The 17889-nt window shown below is 37.2% G+C and overlaps 1 protein-coding gene across 1 annotated transcript; it reads right to left on the reverse strand.

Annotated features, from left to right (window-relative positions):
- Positions 1–7741: 7741 nt before the first annotated feature.
- Positions 7742–9406, reverse strand: LOC126802219 (H/ACA ribonucleoprotein complex subunit 2-like protein). Its single transcript, XM_050529811.1, has 3 exons — positions 8888–9406; positions 8412–8697; positions 7742–8164 (listed from the first exon to the last, which is right to left on the reverse strand). The coding sequence occupies exons 2-3, from the start codon at positions 8439–8441 to the stop codon at positions 7742–7744; spliced, it is 453 nt and encodes a 150-aa protein (XP_050385768.1). The 5' UTR covers positions 8442–8697; positions 8888–9406.
- Between the last annotated feature and the right edge of the window lie 8483 nt (positions 9407–17889).

The raw sequence follows: 17889 nt of genomic DNA on the forward strand, positions 1-17889 counted from the left end.
TTCATCCTTTTACAAACCAGTTTCTATCAATTTGGCTCGAAGAAATGACATTGTAAATCATGTTATGATTAACTGAACGTGGTGTAAGATACAGAGTCTATAAGATCAAAATCAATCAAGAAGTTCGAGTAAATGAGTGACGCCAACGTGTGAGGTGCTGTGTTCTTAAGCTCATGAGGAACATTTTCAAGTTGCCATTTAGGCCAGTTGTATCAGTTTGCTATTCTTTTGCACACTACCAAGTTGGATGATTCCCAACTCGCAATCGATGGGTCATTTTTCTTGGCACATACATTCATTGTTTCGCAAACCGGTTCATACAGTCACAATTAGATCGACGAGTTTATCCTTCAGTTGGATTTGCAACATTGTTGAACCTTCAGGAAGAAAAGTGAAGGAGGTACACAGCTTCCCCAAAACCGGTGATATTATGAAGTTTTTTTTTTTATTGAAGTGATGGTATGAAGTTGAACTCTAATACAAACGACATGCATATATTTCCACTATGGGTCACGCTGACCAGGTCATTAGTCTTTAGCAACTAATATGGCTGCTTCCAGAATCAAGTAGCTCTCATCTTGCCAAAACAAAAAAAAAAACAAAAGAATCAAGTTCTCATGGAATCTCTGTATGGTTTGGTTTGTCTATCTTCATCATCTGAGTATCTTAAGATGGTCACGATCAACTTTTGTCTGTTAGACCTCAATCAATATAACGGATACTCAATCATGGATGGGTCTGACCGTGTGACAAACTCCAAGGACCTCTCTAGACAATATGAGAGAGAGAGAGAGCAAAAATTGAGAAGTGGAGCAGAAAAATGTTATTCATTTTAGCGATACCAATATGCACATCGAAAAAATGTATAAAGTCTGTGTAGGAATTTCTATACATAAACAAGCTTATGGTCATACAAATAGTCACGATTACAAATGTTGTCGTGCCTATAGTGTTTGGCACATGCTATTCTTTGCTTTTTTTTTTTATGGCTGGAATTCAGTGAAAATTTAATCATTTAGATTTCTTTATTTCCTGGTTCCAACCATTAAAGAAAAAAAAATCAAAGAATTTAGAATTTGGCTAGAAAAGAGGGATAATTCACTCCCTCAAGGCCTCAATTTATTTTTAAAATGTGTTAAACTATAGAGCTATTAACCAACAGTGATACAAAAACTGTCCAATTATTTAATAGTATTCAAGAAAAAGAAATAAAGACACCATGTAATAGAACTGGCCTTGCTAGATGGATCATTAGACAGTTAGGTTTATATATATATATGTAATGAGGTTACATAGTAGATATTAATTCCATGGCTTGTTAATGGCTAAGCACTCGGTTTGGTTCCACTCCAGAAACAGAAATGTTATATGAGCTCCTTTTTTAGAAAAGTAAATGTATATTAATAGGATCCAAGAGTTATGACATGAGGGAGATCATATTGATGAACATATGTAAAGTGTCACACACTCCCCTTTACCGAAAAAACTAGCAATTACAGTGGACAAGAACCTAAAAGATTCAACTATAACCTAAAGTAATCCAAAACATTAAATATCTCCTCACGGCCAATCTCAAGAAAAAATGCGTTTTACTAAGTACTATATACCAAAACTGCTAGCATATACCAGAGACAACCCTCCATACATTGATAATAAAAATAAACCGATGATTAAATCATCTGTAGAGATGACATGCACTATAAACATGTCACACCTAACGACTTAAAACCCAACCATACCTGACACCCTACACGACAAAACCAAACCTAAAACAAAAACAAAAAACAGGCCTCGGCCAAACAGATCAAAGCCTACCATGAGATAAACCTAATCACCCCAACCTAGGCCCAAAGAGCCCAAGTCCCAACCTTTGCAGTGGGCCTCAAACTGAAGTCAAACTGGAGAGGTCCACGAGCTCTTCTGGAATTGAAGGCCCGGACTACTTTGACTAAATCTTATCACCCGGTTTGACTTATCATTCGTTTGGCAATTGTTGTAGCTAATTAGCATATTTAATAGACTAATTAAATTATTTATATCCTTTCAGAATAATCTGAAGGCGTAGGATGCCATATAAGTTAGTCCCTTAATGATGATGAAGATCAGTGATACACCAAGATGCTGATAATAATAATGAAGATGCTGATTCAAGTGACTATTCTACTATATTTATGTTATTGATATGAGCTCTCTCTAGCTAGTGAAAATGTTTGATTCAAAAGTGAAAACAGTACAGTCACCGGAGGTATTGCTTTGCAGTGAAAAAGGCTGATGAACTCCAGGTGACAGTTATTGAAAGTGTGATTGTGAGAGAGTGGCTTTATACATGTTCATTTATAAGCTCGAATTGTTGCTGTTGTCTTAGTCCTCTCAGAGCATCTCCAACGGCTCATATATGTAATAGTATTATTATCTCTATTTTAGAGAAAAAAACACCCTCTTTTAGAGATTCTCTAAGTCGATATTTAAGTTGATCGCATCTCATCAATTTCATCTCGAGTGGAAAGGGGCAGAGGGGATAAATGCAATTAATTTAAGCGATACCAGTAACCACACTTTCTGTTGATATTTGCTGAAACAAACTAACTACGAAGGCCATCGCACTCGGAGGCACTAAGAAAGGAAAAACCTCATACAAGATAGTCAATAGCACAAGGGGAAATTAAATTCCCCAGCATTCAGAAAAGTGTGGAGGAATAAAGTGCAGAAACTTCTCCCGCAACACGATCATAGTCCGCGTTTAGTTTCTCTTGTTCTTCTTGTGCTAACTCACCCTTGGTGGGCTTGGTCATCACCAGAACGCAGCATCTTGGCCTCTTGGTTGCCCCTGCAGTAGCAAGTTCTTCTTTTATTGAGATAGTGTTGTTGTTCTGTCATGCAGCTTGGAGCAGCTAGGTTTTGTTACGTGCTCTACATATTCATCCATCTGTCATCTCCTCCTTGTTTTATGGTGATAGAGTTGATTAGTTTTTTCTGTTTGTCAATTAGGGAACACTGGTCCATGTTGTGAGGAATGTTTAGGGACTTTGTTTTTCTCTTGTATAAATGCAGTAAACTATGTTGTTCTTGCATCATTATTCGAATGAATCAATACACTTGAGTTTGAAACCTCAGTATGAATTTCTACATGGTATCAGAGCAGTGATCCTCATAGGACCTGTTTCTGCTCTTCCAACCATTATCTCATCCTCTTAGCTAATCATGGCACATCAAAATTAAGGTCCTGTTAGTAGCTCTGAAATCTTTTCCTTTGATCCTTCACCAATAAGAACTGAGTATGTTGATGCAGGTTCGAATCAGAGCATTGTGGCCACCAGACTCAATCAGTTTAACTACTTGAATTGGTCGAGAAACATGGAGCTTGCCATTGGAGGAAGATCTAGAATGAGCTACATTAAAGAAAACAAGTTTTCAGCAGCTGATGCTGAAAGTTATGATAAAGAATTGAGCAAGGATCAGCAGGTTCGAGCATGGATTCTCAACTCTATGGAACCAAGTATTGCAGAAGTGTTCAACTATCATGAGTCTGCATTCGACTTGTGGGAAGCATTAAAGGAACTTTATGGAAGTGTCAATAATGCTGCAAGAGTTTTTCAGCTGCAGAGAGAGTTATTTGACCTTCAACAAGGTACCAATTCTTTTGTTCAACATCTTGGTATCTTAAAATCTAAATGGAATGAGATTGATATTCTCAGACCTTTTACAACTGATGGAGCTATATTGAAGAAAAGAGCTGATGAAGACAAAGTCTTTCCACTTTTAGCCAGTCTTGGACCAGAATATGAGGATTTAAGGAGCCATCTCTTGATGAGTGCAAAATTTCCAAAGCTCTCCATTGTTACTAATGTCATACACAGTGAAGAAACTCGAAGAAAAGTCATGAATGTAGAAGTAGGATCAAGAAGTGCTGATGCTAGAGCCTTTACTGCAAGCCAGCCTGCTGCAAATACTCGAGTGTACAAAGGGAAAAGACCTGAATTGTCTTGCACTCACTGTAAATCCATTGGGAGAGCTGGAATTGGTCATCTGAGGGAATCATGTTGGATTCTTCATCCTGAATTGAAGCCTAAGTGGAATGAAAACCATAAAGGCCATAAGTCTACTCCCAAGGCAAATATGTGCAGTGCCACAGAGCCAATTGTGAACTTCACCTCTAATCCAATAACTCTTATCAACGAGTTTGCCAACTTCATTAATAGCAAGCAAGGAGGAATAAGTAGCAGTGAAAATACAACCGCATTACTTGGCAAATTTGCAGGTTTTTTAGAAAATTCTGATTTTGCTCCAAAAAACGATATTCCAGGTATTATTGCTGCTTTATCAACTGCCTTAGATATAAGCAAGATTGGTGATGTTTGGATAGTGGACTCAGGAGCCTCAGAACATATTACAAATGATTCTTCAAATCTGATGGATTTTGAAAAATTAAAAAAACCTTCTCATATCTCCATTGCAAATGGAAATTCAGTTCCTGTCTGTGGTAAAGGAAAACTACAGCTGTTTTCAAAAAATGTTAAGTCAGATGTTTTGTTTGTGCCATCTTTCCCTTTTAAACTTCTCTCAGTTGGAAAATCAACTCGGTTACTAAATTGTCTTGCCATTTTTTCATCCAATAATCTCATTTTTTAGGACCAAGTAACCAAGATGAAGATTGATGAGGGATTCTTTTTGAATGGTCTATATTATATCTTCACAAATCCAAGACCATCCAGTTTTTCAGAATGCTTTCTTTCCTCTTTCGAGTCAGCTTCTCAGGAACTTTTGTGGCACAACCGACTTGGTCATCCATCATATCATGTTTTGTCTAAGATATTCCAAAACAATTTCTGTAAGGTTGCTCATGAGTGTGAAATTTGTCATTTGTCAAAACAGACTAGATCTCCCTTTCCTATTTCACACTCTCGAGCAACCAAGCCTTTTGAGCTTGTTCACTATGATGTATGGGGTCCTGCCTCAGTGAATTCATATGATGGATATCGTTTCTATGTGACTTTCATTGATGATTACACTCGTTCTACTTTTATTTATTTGTTGAAATACAAAAGTGAAGTTTTTAAGAGTTTTCAGGATTTTCATAATCTTGTTAAAAATCATTTTAACTCTTCAATATCTATTCTGAGATCTGATAATGGAACTGAGTACACTTCTAATACCATGGCTAATTATCTAAGTGAACATGGCATTATACATCAAACCAGTTGTGTTGACTCACCACAACAAAATGGAATTGCAGAAAGAAAATATCGAGATTTACTGAAAAAAGCTAGGGCTTTACTGCTTCAAAATCAAGTTCCAAAAAGATTTTGGTCTCATGCAGTTCAAACTGCTGCATACGTGATAAACAGACTACCTAGCAGTGTTCTTGATTTTAAATCTCCATTTGAGGTACTTAAGGGAAGGAAAATTGACATTAGCCATCTCAGAACTTTTGGCTGCATTTGTTTTGTGCATGTTCAAGCTAATAAAAGAGATAAATTTGATCCGAGAGCAGTAAAATGTATGTTCCTTGGATATTCATCTACACAGAAAGGATACAAGTGTTACAATCCTGTAACCAGAAAAATAGTTGTATCCAGAGATGTGCAATTTCATGAAAATCTTCCTTTCTATTGTGCTACTAATGTTCAGTCTCAGGGGGAGTATCTCAGGGATTTATTTCCTTCTTCAATGCATTCAGAATTTAATGAGACTGTGGAAGATGATACAACAACTCAAGAACTTCATTCTCCTGTCACTGATGATGATCATAGAGAACCCGGCTGCAGTCATTGATGTAGAAGACTATACTCAGCTCTCTCCTACTTCAACTAGAAGTGACTTACTTGGTTCATCATATCCTATTGTTCCTAGGAGAAATCCTCCTAGAACCAGAAATCCTCCTACAAGGTTGAAAGATTTTGTTACATATACCACAAAACATCCAGTGAATCTTGGCCTTGATAGGCTTGATACAGCTCAGTGTGCTTTCCTTAGTAAAATTCTTACAAATCATGAGCCAAGAAGTTTTTCTGATGCAATACAGTACCCTGAATGGCAGAAAGTTATGCAAGATGAACTTCAGGCCCTCGATGACAACAAGACATGGAGTATTGTCCCTCTTCCCAAAGGTCAGAAGCTTGTTGGTGCTAGATGGATTTATAAGCTCAAATACAACTCGGATGGTTCTCTTGAAAGGCATAAAGCTCGATTAGTAGCTAGGGGTTTCACACAGACCATTGGAGTTGACTATAAAGAAACCTTTGCTCCAGTAGCCAAGATGAACACAGTAAGAGTTCTTTTATCTATTGCTATAAATTCTGGTTGGTCTCTATCTCAGATGGATATCAAGAATGCCTTTCTGCATGGAGACCTTGAAGAAGATGTATATATGAAAATTTCTCCAGGTCATCCAAGAGAGAATGAAGTTGGTATGGTCTGTAAGCTCCACAAAGCCTTGTATGGATTAAAATAATCACCTTGAGCTTGGTATTCCAAACTTAGTTCTGTTCTCATCTCATCAGGGTTCCAAATAAGTCATTCTGATTCATCTTTATTTGTGAAAAACTGTACTTCTGGGAAACTTGTGGTTCTTGTCTATGTTGATGATCTTATTGTTGCAGGAAATAATGAAAGTCAAATCCATAGCTTAAAGTCTGTTCTTCATAATGCATTTGCAATCAAGGATCTTGGTTCTCTAAGTTATTTTTTGGGAATTGAGATGCATCATACCTCTACTGGCCTGTTCTTAAATCAACGAAAGTATGTTGTTGATCTTCTACATGAAGCTGAAATGTCTGATTGCAAGCCTGCACGAACCCCTTTATGCAGCAAAATTGGTTTGGACACCCCAGGCACAGTCCTTGATGATATCAGCTTATATCAACGCCTTGTAGGCAAGCTGATATACCTTATTATCACAAGGCCTGATATCACTTATGCAGTGAGCCTGCTTAGCCAATTTATGCATTCTCCTAACTCTTTTCATTTCAATATGGTTAAGAGAATTTTGCGCTATTTGAAGGGTACTGTGAGTAGAGGCATAGCAATGAACAAGAATGATCATTATCAGATTATTGGATATTCAGATTCAGATTGGGCAGGAAATGCACTGGATTGAAAATCAACCACAGGTTATTGCACATTTGTTGGAGGCAATCTTGTTACATGGAAGAGCAAGAAGCAATCAGTTGTGGCAAGGAGCAGTACTGAAGCAGAATATCGAGCTATGGCATCTGTAGCTTGTGAACTCATTTGGCTGAAAGTTTTATTGCTTGAACTCGGTATCTCACATCCTTCTCCTATCGTGTTGTACTGTGATAATCAAGCAGCCATGCATATTGCTGCCAATCCAGTGTTTCATGAACGCACCAAACACATTGAAGTGGATTGTCACTTCATTAGAAATCAAGTTCAAGCCAAGGTTATCGAGACTGTGTATACCCAGTCTTGTGATCAAATTGCCGATCTCTTTACCAAGATCCTTTCCTCTGCACAGTTTGAACTTCTTCTTTCCAAGCTTGGATTAAGTTTTTCTCTTAATCCAGCTTGAGGGGGAGTATTGAGATAGTGTTGTTGTTCTATCATGCCGCTTGGAGCAGCTAGGTTTTGTTACGTGCTCTGCACGTTCATCTATCTGTCATCTCCTCCTTGTTTTATGGTGATAGAGTTGATTATTTTTTTCTGTTTGTCAATTAGGGAACACTGGTCCATGTTGTGAGGAATGTTTAGGGACTTTGTTTTTCTCTTGTATAAATGCAGTAAACTATGTTGTTCTTGCATCATTATTCGAATGAATCAATACACTTGAGTTTGAAACCTCAGCATGAATTTCTACATCTTTGGAGGACACATAAACATATGGAATCCCAGCCTCTTCACATAAGACTGGAACATGAGTGATCACATCGATAGGAGAAATTTTCCCAGCTATAACACATAACCCCTTTTGACCTCGCCTTATGCTTTTAACCACCTCCTTCACTCCACTCTTCAAGCATTTTTGTTCGGCAGCTTTGCGGACAAGCTTGAGAGTTCGCTTCCTGAGCTTCTTGCCGGCTAGGGGTTTTGCTATCAGAGCAACAGCATGTGTCGTCGTCTTCTTTTTCTTCTTCTTTTCTCCCTCTCCCTCTCTTCTTTTCCTCTTTCTGGAGATTATGGGTTCATCTTTGGTATTGTGAATATGTTCCTGACAACATATAACATATGTCTAGTCACTCTAGTGTTTAGCTTAGAACTCAAATTAGCTAGCTAATTCCTTTGCATGCATTTGATTGTAAAGTTCAAGTGATATTCAGTCATTAACATTACAATACCTCAAAAGAGATACAGAATGAAAAGGGGGTGAATTCAACTTTTCAGTATTAGTTGGGAACTTGGGATATTATGTAATAGAGAAGTTGTGTGAACTTAAATAGGGTGAATGAGAAACGTACCATATCCGGTGAGTTTCCATCTTGTAACATATTCACATTGTCGTCATGATTACATTTTCTCGACGAACATTGGCTCCTGGTGAGCTTGGTGATTCGACAACTTGGCCATGAACACTCGATGCCACAGAGGTACTACTATCGGCCCTCCGTCCACTGCTGGTAGAGGGTAGTGTACATGTGTGCCTTAATCTGTAAGTAATTTTAAGGAATTTCTGATCATTGGAGCGTTGTACTTCCTTTACGGCCATGCAGCCTTCAACATGAAGAGGATTGCATACGTAATAGACTGTCAAATATAAACAATCTAATGTTACCAAATGAAATGGATCAAGGTTGTAAAATTAAATTAGCAGTTTGTGGGACATTAGTTTCATATGAGACCTTAATCAACATCGAAAAAGGTTTAAAGGGATACTACTACAGTACTAAATTTATACCACTTACGTACATTATAAAGAAACGTCTGAAATATGTACCTAGGGTAATCAGCTCCTGGTATGTCCTTTTGGTCATACTTTTTCCACCGAAAGCCATCGGAAGGACCTTCAATCCCCATAACCGGTGTAACTCTTATACTTGGTGTGTCAACATTGGTTGAAATTTCCAACAAGTGTGCCTCCCAACGTAAGTAATTTCCAGGATTGTTGGGTCATTGGGAGTTGGCACTATGGCTTCGGCCCAACAGCCAGGTCGATGATCACATAAATACTCCTTCCTGCCAAATAATTTGATTTTATAGGAGAAAAGAAACAGATGTTTGTGCATTATTTGTTCAGCTTGGACTTTAAGCTGCATGAAGAACTGTAAAGCGTTATGAGCTGAGTGTTGAAAAGAGACAGTTCATCGAAATAATAAAAAGAGTAAGTTACGAGTTCAAGTCGATCATGTTATGATGTTTGATAGAAGAAACAATTATATATCAGACATCCAAGTTCTGAAATACAACTGCTTGAAGTATGCTACTAAATAGACTAAGAAATCTAGCTCATTTAATTGACAATGTAAATAAGGCTAAATACCTGTCTACCCTCCCCATATAGCGGAACCAGTTAAAGCCATCATCCAGATACCCTTGCTTCAGACCCGACGTAGCTCTAACTACTTGCGACCAACTTTCCAGGGGTTTCCTGCAATTAGCGTCAAATTTTTTAATACAAGTGTTTAAATCCAAATTTAGTCAATTTTATAATCAAGTTACAGACGAAGAATTGAACCTCTCCCCGGATGAATCCTCATTGTCCTCAATTCTGTTTGCGCCTTTAAAAACTTGGGCCAGTACTGTAAGGTATTCCTCATCTTCATCAGAGGCATCACTTCTGATGTCACTACCACTGCCGGGTTCAACCGAGCACCTGTCAAGACTCGTTTCAGAATTATCAACTTGTACCCTTGGTTCCCCAAAATCTTTCTCATTCACGTCAAAAAAGAATTGAACTCCGCACCTTTCGATGCACAGCTCACATCTTCCGCCCGAAGGCGAACCTTAGAGCCGGTCGGATTGGATATACTCCATCGGCGCATTTAATATTTCGAGCAGAGTCGCATATTTTACATCTACATGATTTTACTTGATTTTTCCTAAAACTTTACGAGACTTGTTATAGTCTCGGTTCGACTTTCGTTAAGTGTTTTTACGTTAACGGTCTATTTATATATATTGTTATATTTATATATATATATATATATATATATAGTTTTCAAACCTAACTACGGTTGGGTCGTCTCTCTCGCATTGGGTTAGCGAGGACGAGTGCTCACCCCTATTTTTCAGGTACCTGGCAGCCAGTTCGCGAGGACTTGGACTAGGTGCTAGTGGCGTTGCATCATTTGTGGTTCATTTTCGATACCGAGGAGCCAGCTTCCGGTGTATCTTTTTAATTACCCGATCTCCGTTTCTACATTAACAATTGCACTATGCATACTCGATTACTTTTCATTTCGGTTGTGCAGTTGTTTACCTTTAGCCTGTATTTATTATGATGACGCACTTTTCACATGTCATATTTGAACTTTCATTTTATTTTCTACCTTACGCTTATTCGTATTTATTCAATAAATTTAGCTTCCTTTGTTTTTAACCCAAATTTACTATTATTTACTTATCCCCAAAGCCTTATAGTTGTGAGTTGGCGTTGTCGATGTGTAGAATCTTGTATCGATTGGTACTACCTTAGGACTACGGCGATTACTACTGCATTTCGGGACCGGAAATTGTCCCGGGGTGTGACACAACAGTATAACACACATAGTATACAAAAGAAGATACATATGATATGTAAATATAAATGCACTCATAAGACACATGACGGCCCATCTGGATGTCCAAAAATATCTGAAAATATATGTACTAATGAGACATTGGGCAACTCATCTGTTTACCCAAATTACATTTATAATACGGGTACTCATGAGACCCAGGTACTCATCTGTTACCCCTTATGCAGTACGCCGTCAGATATTGAGCAACCCATCTGTTACGAATACCACAAAAATATGGGTACTCATGAGTATGCCTCATCATTTCGCCCGTAGACCTAAAAAGCCTGCAGAGGCCCGCAAGCCCAACGGGCTTAAACCTAATCCAGCCCGCGAGAAAGCCCGCCAAAACCCGTTTCCGTGGGTAGATGGCCGGGCTTAAATTAGAGGTGTGAAACCCGGCCCGGCCCATGGGCCCGGCACTCGTTTAACCGTCGGAATTTACGGTAAACTGAAAACAACACTAATATGTCATAAGGGAAGACCCATTACCAAAATGTGAACACTGAAAGTCGTTTGCATATCTGAAATCACCTAATTTTTGTCACCGATTGTGTACTTTCGCACCATGGAAACCCATTTGGTAAAGTCCCTATCAATGAGGATTTGAATATCTCAAACAATATCCAAAACTAACGAAATTTTTACGGGTTCCCTAAATATATATACTGATCACATCTGTTGGTTTTGATTGACCATATTTCAAACTAGAGTTATTGATCGTTGAAGCGTCCACTAATGTATCATAACCTTTATATTAGGTTTATATTAAAATTATTGCATTATGAAGCGATTATATGAAAGAAACTTCTCTGGATTGATCGTCACCAGCCGATGTGATTGATATATATATTTAGTTACCCTATAAAAATTTCATCCAATTCGGACTTTGTTTAACAGTCGGAATTTTCGGTAAATCGAAAACACCACTAATATGCCCTAAAGGAGGACCTATTACAAATATGTGAATGCCGAAAGCCGTTTGCATATCTGAAATCACCTAATTTTTTTGACCTATCGTGTGCAGTCGAACTGAAGAAATCTATTTGGCAAAGCCCCGGGTAATGAGGTTTCAATACGTTAAAACGCCTTTTTTTAGTTGACTGTTGGTATGAACGGTCAAACCATGTCCAAAACGGACGAAATATTTACGGGTTCCCTAAATATATATACGGATCACATCTACCGGTGTCGATCGACCATATTTCGAACTGGAGTTGTCGATCGCGGAAGTGTCTATTAATGTATTATAACATTTATATTAGGTTTATAATAAAACTATCACATTATGAAGCAACTTTATGAAGTAAATTTCTCGGAATCAATCAACACCATCCGATGTGATCAGTATATATATTTAGTGATTATTTTAAAATTTCATCCAATTTGAACCTCGTTTGACCGTCAGAATTTTCGGTAAATTGAAAACACCATTAATATGCTCTAAGGGACGACCTATTACAAATATGCGAACGCCAAAAGCTGAAAGTCGTTTGCATATCTGAAATCACCTAATTTTTATTACCTATCGTGCGCGGTCGCACTAAACAAATCTATTTGACAAATCCCCGGTTAATAAGGTTTTAATATGTCAAAACGCCTCTTTTTTAGTTGACAATTGGTACGAACGGTCAAATCATGTCCAAAACGGACGAAATTTTTATGAGTTCTCTAAATATATATACCAATCACATCTACTAGTGTCGATCGACTATATTTTGAATTGGAGTTGTCGATCGCTGAAGTATCAACTAATGTATTATAACCTTTATATTAGGTTTATAATAAAACTATCACATTATGAAGCGATTATATGATGGGAATTTCATGGAATCGATCGACACCATCGGATGTGATCAATATATATATTTAATGATCATTTTAAAATTTCATCTAATTCGGACCACGTTTGACCGTCAGAATTTCCGATAAACCAAAAACAACACTAATATGCCTTAAAGGGGTACTCATTACCAAGATGCGAATGCGCAAAAATGTTTACATATTTGAAATTACCTAATTTTTGTCCCCAATCGTGCGTGGTCGTAAGAAGAAAACCAATTTGGCAAAGCTCCGGTAAATGAGGTTTTATTATGTGAAAACGACTTTTTTTTGTTAACCGAAAATTCCGACAGTTAAACGAGGTCCGAATTGGATGAAATTTTTATAGAGTCCCTAAATATATATATCGATCGATCACATCTATTGGTGTCGATCGACAATATTTCGAAACTAGAATTTATTTGTGACTTTTTTTAGAATGTTTTCTAATAATTCTTTCCTTATTTCAAACCCTTAAATTAGAGTATTATATTTTGTTCTAATACAAGCCCACAAGGCCCGCTTTAGTTGGGCGGGCTTGGATTTTCATATTTGTGAAAATACCCGGCCCGACCCGTCAGTCGCTCGTTGATGAGCCCTACTCATGAGATCCAGTAACCCATCTGTTACCTCTCATGCAGTACACTGGCAGACAGACTAGAGCTCTAACTGAATCGTAACTATCACCCGGCCAAGACTTGGTTCCGATACTGCCAACACGTCGGAAGACAGAAAAATGTTTTAACAAGACTCAAAGTTAAAACCACGTACAATACAATCCTCACATGTTATTGTATAACAACCAAGCGACTTTTACTCAAGTAAAATAAATATTGGTACTATAATAAAACTCATTCGAAAAAAAGAACGTGACATTATATAATATAGAGACTCATATATATATGTATCGTATTTATCATTTATACACATACATAACTCACTATATCGTATACATGTCATAGTTCGATCTTTTAAATAAAACGTAAATATGAATCACCGCCAAGGGTAGACTCGTCATAGTGAGATTTACTCACCTTATTTTCCTGAGCGTAATTTCCACAATATTGAAAGCAAATCATTCACTTGTTTTATCGGTCACTAGTTATATAATAAAATGGTTAGAAACATCACGTAAAACCTCAGATGCCGAATCAGTACTATTGTTTACTGTTCAGCATATTACAGTTTTTACGTAATTACTGTTCATGTAAATATTGTTCACGTAAATACTAATCACCAATTTACTATTCAGAAATTACTTTTACAATTACTGCTCGAAAATTACTTTTACAATTACTGCTCAGAAATTACTTCCACAATTTTACCGTGCAAAAATTATTTTTACAATTTGCTGTATAGGAATTACTTTTTACAAAACTATTGTTCACGCGCCGCCACATGTAGCGGCGCGTGAGCTCTGACAGCCGCGCGTGGCACTCAGGCGCCGCCCACAGTGGGTGCGCGTGGTGCTCACGAGCCACCTCAAAACTCGCGCATGGCTTGCCCACCACCGGCCAAACTCTTTCACGTCCTCTCCTCCTCCCTTCCACGGCCTAAAGCCGTTTCCCTGCCACTTCAAAACCTCCCACGCGCCGCCACAGATGGCGACACACGCGCCACCACCTCCTTCTCCGAAACCACATCCAATGACAACAATTTCAACATAAAAAATGTAGATCGTACGGAGGGAGACGTTTTTTTACCTAAATCGGGTCCTAGGACGCCGGGAAGTCGCCGCAGGAGCTCGAGACGCCGACGGTGATTGATTTCGTGGTGGATTGAAGTGCGACGTGATTCGGTTACAAATCGTTTGCAGATGGCACCGGGGGGTGAGGATCAGCGGAGAGAAGCTATCCCTGAGCACTTGCGTCGCCAGAGATAGAGCTTGCACGACAGCGAGTTGTAGGAGGTTTGAATCGTCAAAGGCGCTTCGGCGCGGCGAGTGGCGGCGTGTAGCATTCAAGGGTGGGAGCTGGAGGTTGTGCGGTGCCTTTGGGATCTGCGGATAGGGCCACGGTGGCCGGTGAGGTGAGATTGCCGAAGGAATTTTTGAGAGGGGGCGTCGGGGTCGAGAGGGAGAGAGAGGTTGTAAGGGAGAGAGAAAAAGAGTTTCTGTTTTTGGAAACTAGGATTTCCTAAAAATCTCCTTTTATAAAATTTCCAAAATCGGAAACCAATTTCTGTCGATAATAACTTTCACGTACGACGTCTGATTAAGGTGCGTGATATGTCCACGAACTCGTATCGACGTGCTCTACAACTTTCGTGAAGTTGTTGGAGAAGAGTGACGGAGTAAAAGTCGACTCCCGAGTCACGGAAACGTAACGTTTTTAAATTTTAAATTTCCGAAGTCGGTTTTTGTTTCGTTTGACATCGACGAGAAAACGAAAAAAAAAATGCGATTTATTCAATTCTCAAGTTAAATGACTTACAAGAATTTTTACAACGCAAACCCGAAAAATCAGGGTATTACATCTACTCTTATCATCTACCACCAAGATTGCACCTCTCAATCAACCTCAAATCCCCCTTCGGTTAAACATAATCCCAACATGCACACAGATCTCATCTTCTTTAGCCAACCTCAAATCCCACCTTCAATTGAACGTTAACCTCACAATGATCGATCCACAACAAACCTTCAAACCTCATGACCTTCTTGTTCTGGGATTTACCAAATCACATAAGTTTTGGGCAGACCCATCACCTTCTTGTTCGTGTGTCTGATTGCGTGTCTGTTGAGGATACAGACGTGTTGACATCGTGTCCAAACATGAGTATGCGTGTCGGGGCATATCAGACTCGTGTTGGGGCATATCAGAGTGTGTCCTAACGTGTCTGTGTTCATTTTCGACACGCAATACGCGGACAACCAAGGATGTTCGTGCTACATAGGTAGATATATAAGGTATATATGTGTTGAAGAGATGGTGGCTACGTTCTTAATCATTATGGACCACAATGATCAATATGGTAATGTTTGAGAAAAGTTTGATTGCTACCATTTTACTACTAGTCAAAACCTTCAACAAAATTTTGAAGGCCTTGAACACTATAGCACCACATATGATGATTAAACCCAAAATCCACGGTGCCGTATAAAATAAAGGGAAGCACAAAGTTTTGGCTTTACTTTAAGGTTACTTAATTATGTCTTTAAAAATTATATTTTTAAGTATGTGAAAAAAAACATGGCCTGTTTGGTAACTTGTTTTTTATATTTAGTACTTTTTATAGAAGGTCCGCTAACCTTTTTTTTTCTTGTTTAAGACTTGTATTAGTGCGATTGATGACACCTATACTTCAATCATGGTAAAAGATTATGAAGTTAGCAGATACCGTAACCATCATGAAATTCAATCACAAAATGTATGGGTAGCTTGCAACTTTGATTCGAAGTTCGTATACTGTATGTGCTAAACAGATCCAAATGGTCGGCTCATAATTCAAAGTTGTTAATGATGGTCTATTAAGGAGAAATGGACTTAGAGATTCCTCAAGGTAATTTTTGTTAGATAGACAATAATGTTTGATATGATTTTAATAAATTTTTCTTTTGTCATTTTTCCAAGGGGGTGTATTCAATCCAGATTTCATATGATTTTGTTTGAATTTTTATAATTTGTGGAGTTTTATGGAATTGCATAATCCATGGATTATTTAAATTATGTATGGATTTGAGTAGATTATATTGTATTGTATTTGGAAGATTTTAACAGATTTTACTATAGTATGTTAGCAAGATTTAAAATTTCCTAGTATGCATCTTTATTAATTTTATACATGTTAATTAATACCAAACATCCCTATTATCATTAGGAGCTGATATATCTCATAAAAATGAAATCCTGAAGTCACATGAGTTGTTCCAATTCTAAAAACTTCCATAAGCATCAATAAAACAAAGGTGCAAGATCAATATCACAAAGTTGCAACTATATTGAATGAGTAATAGAGATAAATAGTAATTTTATAAGCTTTTACCCACTAACATTCAATAGTTTTAAAAATGTCATAAAGTTGCAACTGTCTTGATGAGTAACAGAGATATAATAGCAATTTTATAAACTTTTACCCCACTAACATTCAATAGTTTTTAAAATCTCAAATTGGACTATTATACAAGTGATTTATAGCAAATAACTATTAGTACAATTAAGCAATTGAAATGAAACACATGATAGAACATGAAAATTTTCAATCTTATTTGGAATTCCAATTTCTACCATCATTGGAGTTGGTGGTGTACCTTAGCAATATACACACACATATATATATATACACACACACATATAGTTACATCAAAATCTCATGTCTAGATACTTGATTTTTAATAGGCTTGATATGGTATAAAAATCCTACAAAATCAACCAATTAATGAAATCATTCAGTACCACTATAATTCATAGGAGTTTTTAAATCAAAATTGAATACCTTAAGATTTGAATGGATTGTTTAAAATTTTAATTGAATACCATGAGACTTGAAATACAAAACAATCTTATAGATTCCAAGTTGAATACACCCCCTAAAGTATTTTATCAACATGCTAATTAATACAGTATATTCTATATTACCAGGAAAATATTTTCTTGTCCATAGTGGGTTTGCTAATCAACGTCAATTTTTAGCTCTATTACGAGGTGTACGATATCATTTCAGAGATTTTGGGGGTCAAGGTCGTCATCCCTGAAATGCAAATAAGTTGTTTAATCTTCATAATGCATCATTGAGAAATGTGATTGAGAGAATTTTTGTATATTTAAATCACGGTTCACAATTTTCAAAACTGCATCTCTATTCCCATTTCAAACACAATCTTAGTTTTTGTTAGATTAATTTGTTGGCCTACACAAGTTTCTTCGTAAAAGAATATCATTATGATGAATTTCTTCATGAACCTGAAGATTATTTCATCTGAATATGGAAGATGAGAATCTTGAACTACTTTCTCAAAGTCAATTACGACAAAGAGCGGAGACTAATGCTTGGAGGCTTACTATTGCTGAAGCTATGTGGGGAGATACTTGCCTTTGCAAATTTCATTATGCAATATTCGGTTGTCTTTATATTTTTGTTATTTTGTAATGACATATATGATTATTCTGATATGTTCATTCAAAAAGAGACCAAATTCTTCATGTTTTTTATTTTTTAAGGAACATGTTCTTTATTTTATTATTTTATAATATTATAAACACCATCTAATGCTCTTTTGTTTACTTTGTGTACCAAAATAGATATAATTTCTCATCATTCATTTGATATTTTACAATTCTCTTCAAATTTCTGATATATCTCGATGTTTTCATCGAAATTTCTAATTTTTAAACAAATGATATTTCTATGATTACTGATATTTTAGTCATCGCCGAGTGTCGATCAAGTACACTTACTTAAT

Source organism: Argentina anserina, chromosome 7 (genome assembly GCF_933775445.1).
Source record: "Argentina anserina chromosome 7, drPotAnse1.1, whole genome shotgun sequence".
In the NCBI taxonomy this organism is placed as follows: Eukaryota; Viridiplantae; Streptophyta; class Magnoliopsida; order Rosales; family Rosaceae; genus Argentina; species Argentina anserina.

What these genes read in the sequence shown, in the direction of transcription:
- LOC126802219 (XM_050529811.1), bottom strand. Translation starts at nt 8,441, where the DNA reads ATGTTACAAGATGGAAACTCACCGGATATG. An exon ending in ATGGAAACTCACCGGATATG is followed by an intron (nt 8,165 to 8,411) that starts GTACGTTTCTCA and finishes ATATGTTGTCAG; the next exon opens with GAACATATTCACAATACCAA.